General features: G+C 44.6%; 1 protein-coding gene across 2 annotated transcripts in view; it reads left to right on the top strand.

Annotated features, from left to right (window-relative positions):
- The first annotated feature begins 539 nt into the window (after positions 1–539).
- Positions 540–7170, top strand: part of LOC118262579 (ras-associated and pleckstrin homology domains-containing protein 1) — a 28602-nt gene continuing 21971 nt past the window's right edge. The window contains exons 1-3 of one of the 2 annotated variants that reach the window (XM_035574079.2): positions 540–968; positions 2297–2365; positions 4924–6485. In XM_035574079.2, coding sequence (XP_035429972.2) covers positions 2326–2365; positions 4924–6485 — 1602 coding nt within the window. In that variant the 5' untranslated portion in view covers positions 540–968; positions 2297–2325. The remainder of the gene's footprint in view (positions 969–2296; positions 2366–4923; positions 6486–7170) is intronic. The other variant, XM_035574081.2, reaches the window with a different exon arrangement.

The following is a 7170-nucleotide window of genomic DNA, read 5'->3' as shown; positions in this document are numbered from 1 at the left end:
TAACAAGCTGTCGACATAAAGTATCATCACATTTTTTCAGTTAGTCTTTCAGTTCTGCGATTCGCTAGTTGGAATACATAAAGCTAAAGTAAAGTTTATAGTTATAGTTTATCTATAGATATTCACAGCTAAAACACGGTTTTTAGGTCATAAAATATATAATGACTGCCAGACGTGTTAACTCATCTATGCTGGCGCCATCTAGTTTTGTTTACCCCGTTACCCTAAGTCAAACGTCAAACCGAAAAATGGCAGATGTTTTTTTTTCTTGATGGCAACCGAGTCACCTAACATACATACTGACCACAGACAATCATTTCAAATCTATATAACATAAGTCAATGAGCTGTCATCACGTCAGATTCTTATTCAGATTTATATCAAAGACATTTTACTAAGATAATATATAACGTTTTGTATTGTAATATCATCGATTTATTTAATCTAAGGCCGCTATATGATAGGCCACAGACACACCATGAACACAGTATAGTCTATGGCGTCTCAGTCTCAATTGTCATCATGTCAGATGTCACTGATGTCAGTAAACTCGGTGACTGGTTGGGTCTGAGTCGGTCAGTTCCGTTCAGGAATCAGGAATTTAATAATGTGTCGCGTTTGTGTGTTCTGTGATCAATTCAGTGAATCAACTTTACATTGTAGATTGTAGTATGTCCGATGAAAGACCAATATTTTTTTATCAAATTGTATAAGGAATTCCTTTACTTGCCTAGATCGTTTAAGTGAGTTTGTGTGATATTTTAAAGTACAAAGTACATATAAAATGTGTTTGTGATAATTCTGTTCAAGTGATTCTCGATTTGTCGTCGTGGGTGATCTTATACATGGAACGTTGATCGTCATAGCATATCCATTTATTTCACATAATGGTACCGCTCTGAACAGTTGATAAAGTTACTCCTAGAACAATATTATTGGATATGCCGCCGTCGATGGATTTTTAACAGGTAAGATCTTTTATTGAGTATACAAAGCATGAAATAAAGCAATACACCGGTAGTGGATTTATGATGCCCGTATGATACTTGATGCTAGTAATGGTGTGAAGCTCACACCAGCTTAATGTTTGCTGCAACACGTCGGCTGGTGCGCGGAGTACACCCGCCAAGCAGTGGCAACTACAGTTAGACAGACGCTAGTTAGATCGCGGGGTCATCGACGCCGCCGACGAGCAGTGCACGCCGCCACAGCTGTGTTCTGTAGTACTTGCAGCTCGTATTTCTGCAGTCTTACAGTAGTTGGCTGTGACTAAACAATCAATATGTATTCGGTTTATAATTATTGTATAAACAGTAAAGTGAGTGAAATAGTCTCCTTGGTCCAGGGAGTGGCAAGCTCCAGTTTTACCAAGTTATGCCAAGCAGTACTTAACATTATTACTGACTGAAAAAAACTACTGACATGTTGTACTTTACCTACAAAGTTACACTGTGACATTCCAATATGAATGAATTTTGTTCATTTAGTGTCAACTAGAAGTTTGTGTAGTGCTTTATATATGTAATGGCTTGCATTGCCCTCTCCATCATCTATGTTACTCACTAACATTACCCAAATCTAAATATTAAGTATACAGGTGTCCTTGAAATTGATGTCAAATTGCACCAGGTACTCAGCAAGGTTCCAAGAGTTATCAGAAAAATATTACAAAAATCAAAGTCTTACCCTTTTCCAATTATGGTGACCTGTGTGTTATCCATGAAAGAGTACACCCTGTGCCAGTCTTATTGCTAGAAAACTTTAATTTTGCTTAAGTATTACAAAAGGATGTAATTTTTTGATAGACCATGTATTCTGCATAAAATGTGTACCCTACTTTAAGTGAATGAGACAGGGACAACTGTATATTTTAAATTAAATTAATTTCTCCACCTTGATACTGCATACATTTTGATTTTTTACAAAAGACAGGTATATTTTTGAGCTTGCCAGTTGTATTAGTTATAAATAATCTAACATGGAGTATTAAGAACACAGCATAATAATTATTTTGTGAGTGATCTGACTAGTGGAACAGCAAATTAGATTTTGTTGTAAAAGATATAAAGTCAATGAAACTATGATCAGTCAGGAAATGCAGCTATAGGGGGGTGTCACTGTCTGTCACTGTGTACAAGTATTCATTGAGATATGATTTGGTGCCAGAATTTGTTCTCCTCTAACTGTACAAGTTAGCCTACTAAAGAACCCTTGTCCTTTATTTAACTACATTGTTTTATTGTCTTTGATCAAGCTATTCATGAAGCTTAACATTTTATTTTGCATTTGCATTCAGTGGCTTAAAATTGGTGCGGCTGCCTCAAGATGATGGTGGAAACCATCCTGGAGTCCTCTCAGGACTTTGGTAAGTGTGACAGTCGTCATGAAACAGTAACTTTCTAACACAACAGCCTGATTGAGCATTACTGCTGTGCCTTCATATTGTGCAATATAACAATTAAATTGCTTATTTGACCCAATAACTACACAAAGGCAGTTCACATTCTGTGGAGCTTCGACAAACCGCTTATTTATTATATTAAACACTTACAGGTAACTGAAGACATAGGTACAATATTATTTGTGTAAATAAATGTAAAATGGAGTCTGCTCTAGCTGTAGGGCAGTTCATAGGGAAACTATAGTATAAATTGATATAACTTGTTATAAATAGGTTATATGGTCATTTAATAAGGAAAATTTGAAGTAAGTTAATGACATGGAAGCATTGTTAAATGGCTATATACCTACTATTGTATACATGTAAAACATACAATAACAAATATGATAATAAGTAGCTGTGGTAGGCAATAAATGAACTTGTATTTCCTGTGAGCTTTGATTGTGATTACAGTGATGTTAGTTTAGTGGTCGTACGAGCCAGCTCCACCACTGGCCAATCACAACAGATACCTGTTTTGTTCATATTAAGTACATCTCTGTAATGGCAGCCATACATGTTAGGGTTTGCATGATGGTACTGACCTTGCATGTGTAGCTGACAGGCATGCTCTAACATGTATGCAATAAAGCTGAACAGTTATCAGTATACATATCTACAACTCAGCTATACAGCCTCATTTAGCATGCTTGCAAGGTTAATGTGTATGGTAGCTTTTACCTGCAGATTTCCCTGTGTTGAAATGGTAGTCTATGTCCTCCATCCTCATATCTAAGATGTTTCAAGAAGATTAGTTAAGTAACTAGCATTATGACGTTGGCTGTACCCAGCATCGGCAAAAGCTACGGCTCTTGCAGCTCCAGTTGCAAGGGTCAAGTGAAGAGGTGACAACTTACTGTCTTGTTTGTTGTAACTAATATTACCTGGGATGGTGTATTTCTAACTTATACTTTAATGTGATTCATACATACCTATAGGTAATTACTATTTTTATTACATTATGAATCTTTGACCTACCTATCTTATTTAACCTAGAATTCCATTCCTGCAGACTTAAATATTGCAAGTTCTCTATACTTGACTTGATCAGGTTAAGGATGTTGTCCAGTGTAGTCACTGGCAGGTTGCACACAGATTGTGCAGTGCATTAAAATACAAAGTTGATTACTTTTATATCAATGTCTTTCCCAACAAGACAAGGCATCATAGATATTTTAAATACTAGATAATATTTGAACTTGTGCTCACTCTTTTTCTCCATAGTTAATGGTCGAAACATTGTATCATTCATCACAAAGGATATGTAGACAAGAACCAAGTTTGCTCTTCCTGGTACAGTTATTTAATTCATTTAAGTTCCTATTTGCTCATTTTTAAAAAGCCGGCAACTTACCTGTGACTTCTCTGGTGTTGCGGGTGTCCATGGGCGGCGCTGATCGCTTAGCATCACGTTACGTTTGCCACCTATTCCATAAAAAAATACTAATTCTGTTATGAGTCTATAAAATTGTATGGGGTACTTGTAAGTGATGTACTGCATTTTCACAATACTTGAAATACTACGATTGAACGCGTCCAATGCGCGATAACAATAATAGCAGTTTTTCTTTCATGTAAATCTGCCGAGGATTTAATGTTAGTTTGATTACTTTTCTAATTCAAGTGAATTTTAAGGTAAGCGTCCACAGGCCCGCATCGTACGCATTCCGTATGACGTATCAGTACGCATCGCATGTAGGCATTGCTGATGATGCGGTCCGTACGATGGGGAGCAGTGGACGCAGCTGTATGAGTTTATATACAAGACAAACTAAAATCCGTTGCGTACGATGCGAGCCTGTCCCGGCCTGTGGTCGCGTACCTTTAAACATGTGCGCTTTTGTTTTGACGTCTCATCGCTTAAAAGGAACGTGCGCTGCCCACCCAGCGTCGACTTTTTTGTATTGACGTTATGAAATATATAATACGACATACAAATTAATTAAAGGTAAAATATGTTGCCGGCCTGAGAGGCCGTCTAAAAGTCTAAAAGTGGTGAACCAGATAGGTTATTGTATAGGCCGGTAACCTGTTTAGTTGCACATATTTAAACACTTTATTTGACTGCACGATTGGTGCGGTAGCTGGGCAACCGGCCTGTCGTGCAACGGGTAGCGGTTTCGATTCCCGCACGGAGTAGCTAGTTGTTGTGTGATCCACAAATTGTTGTTTCGGGCCTGGATGTCAGGTGTATGTGGAATTGTGTTTGTAACTAAACGCACTCATGACACAGAAGAAAACAAAAAAAAGAAAGTTATCAAAAACGATATTCTATAGTAATGTATCTAGGACGTACATACCTTACGTATAATTATGAGCTCTTAACAGCGATGTGACGTCACACGGTAGCGCTGTCGCTTGCGAAGGTCACACATTTTGATTCTGATCTGATTTATATTTCTCTACTCGACTACTTTTGACATAGTTATTATGCTAGTTATATGATTAACACGCACTTGTCTAACCTGGCTCCGTGTACGCAGGCATGTCGAACGGAGCACTACCGCAATGGAAGCGCGAGCTCCTGCAGCGGCGCGCGGCCGCCCGCAGCCGGCCAGCGCAGCCGCCGCCGCAGCCGCCGCCGCCGCCCCCGCCGCCGCCGCACGACGAGGAAGACGAGGAACTTCGCTACGGACCTGGCATTGTAAAACGTCTTCAATCGCGCTACCTGAGCTTAGCGCTGCGGGACGCCCCGCGCCGCCGCCCTTCAGTGTTGCGACGCGCTACCTCCCTCGAGCATTTGTTGGATGATCGACCACCGCCTGCGCCTGCGCCTCGTAACAACTTACGGCCTCCGCGTCCGGCGTCCATGGCAGTACCACCAGCGCCCTTGATACCTTCCACGCGTCGCGACTCCGTAAAACGAGCGCGCTCTGTAGACGCATTGAGTCGCCTAGATTCCCGAGAGGAGCCCCGAGCACCATCGCCTTCACCACCGCCGCCTCTTGCGCCGCGGCCGCCTGCGCAGCCTCGCACCGCGCGCCCTCCCCGACGACCTACCCCATTGTTACGGGAGACGGAACGACCTCCTCCCGACGTAGTTCGCTCGACCCTACGGAAATTCGAAAGCGCGCCAACGCGCCGAGCTCCGCCCGCTGTCCGCATCTCTGCGGTGCTGCGTGGCCTCGAAGGGCCACGGACTTCTACGCCCGAACCTCGCGAATCATCAGATGCACCACTCAGCCCCCGAACGCCTAGTCCACTGCCCGCGACAGAAGCCATGTCGCCTGTGCCTGTTCCGGTCGCCAATAATGAAGACACAGAGAATGCGCTGCCACCCTCGGGCTCCCGCCCTGTATCCCGCGCTGCTCTCGACGGCATCGCCCGCGCCGGCTCCACCGTCCGTTATGCGTTCGAAGTACCTCGAGCGGCCTCACATTTGCCTCCGCTCGCTGCTACTAATCAAGTTCTCGTGGGCCGTGCACGTCGTGTAGGGGTAATTCGCCCGATGCCAGCTCGTGCTACTGACTCTGCTACCGATGAATCAGTCGAAGATATTGACGAAAAGAGCACCGAGCGTACTACTAGATTGGTGTCACCCTCCCCACCGCCGCCTGCAGACAGCGAACAGCCGCCAGGCCGCACCGAAAGACGGGAACCTCCACCAGCAGCGCTAGTGGAACCAATTCCACGACCACCCCCCGAGTCCTTCCGCTCGTCCACGCCTCCCGCACCCTCCTTCATTGAACGCAGTCCTAGCCCAGAAACGAAACCGAAGCTGCCTGAAACAATCACTCCGCAACTAATAAACGGACACTTGGAGGCCGAAGGTGCGCCAGAAAATAAAGTGACTACGTCACGTATTGGTGCAGCGGGCATCGAGCGCGCCTGGAGCGGGTCGGCGGACAAGAAGAGCCCCGAGAAGGCGGCGGCGGGCGGCGGCGCGGCGTGGGCGCGCGGCAGCCCGGCGCAGGCGCGGCGCGGCCGCGGCCCGCCGCCCGCCTCCACCTCGGTGGTCTTCAACTTCTCCAACCGCAAGGAAGTACCCGACTACATCGAGAACGACGGCATCATCCTGCGCGCCAACAGGCGGAACCGGATCAAGGTTAGTTATTTCTATTCCTAAATGTACCAGGCGTAACATGTTAACATGCTGTTTCGGTCCCTAATATTTCCGATACATTAGATTCTCGGGTATAACGAACGGTTAAACAAACTTAAATTTTCTTAGGACTCGGATGCTGTCTGGTTTATGACAATAGCCACTTATTAAGTATTTCTAGTCGTTGGTATAGCAGACACGTTATGTTGCAGTACGCTGTGGGCTCGAATGTTTATGCCGCCTTATCTCGGTTCATAGTAGACCCGTGTTATACTCGTAGTGCATGCAATACGTTAATGTCGACTCCATCTATGATAGATTGTACGCCAATAACATGTCCATATTTAGACAACAATCGTGTCGGTTGGACGGGCGCTAGAAGGTGGCGCACAAGATGTGCTCGTACCTCGCAGTGTGGCCGCCGCCGGGTGCGCGCGGCGCGCCGCGTGACGCGGGCTGCAGTAGATACTTGCACGGCCGAGCGGCGCGCGGCGCGCTCGTGCTGTGACCTCGCACTTGTACAACAGTTACCTTAACCTGTTCGTCCATGACGCAACTGTTCGGTATGCAAATATAAATGATTTTCTACAAACGGTGAAAGTGATAACGCAATATCTTATGCTATGTGGGAGCGTCAGCTTTGAGCGCGCACGTTTCGTCTCACAGGTGAAAACAGCGCCCGCGGCCG

Source organism: Spodoptera frugiperda, chromosome 12 (genome assembly GCF_023101765.2).
Source record: "Spodoptera frugiperda isolate SF20-4 chromosome 12, AGI-APGP_CSIRO_Sfru_2.0, whole genome shotgun sequence".
Lineage (NCBI taxonomy): Eukaryota > Metazoa > Arthropoda > Insecta > Lepidoptera > Noctuidae > Spodoptera > Spodoptera frugiperda.
The sequence above is the reverse complement of the archived record's forward strand: the minus strand, read 5'-3'. Positions and strand labels throughout refer to the sequence as shown.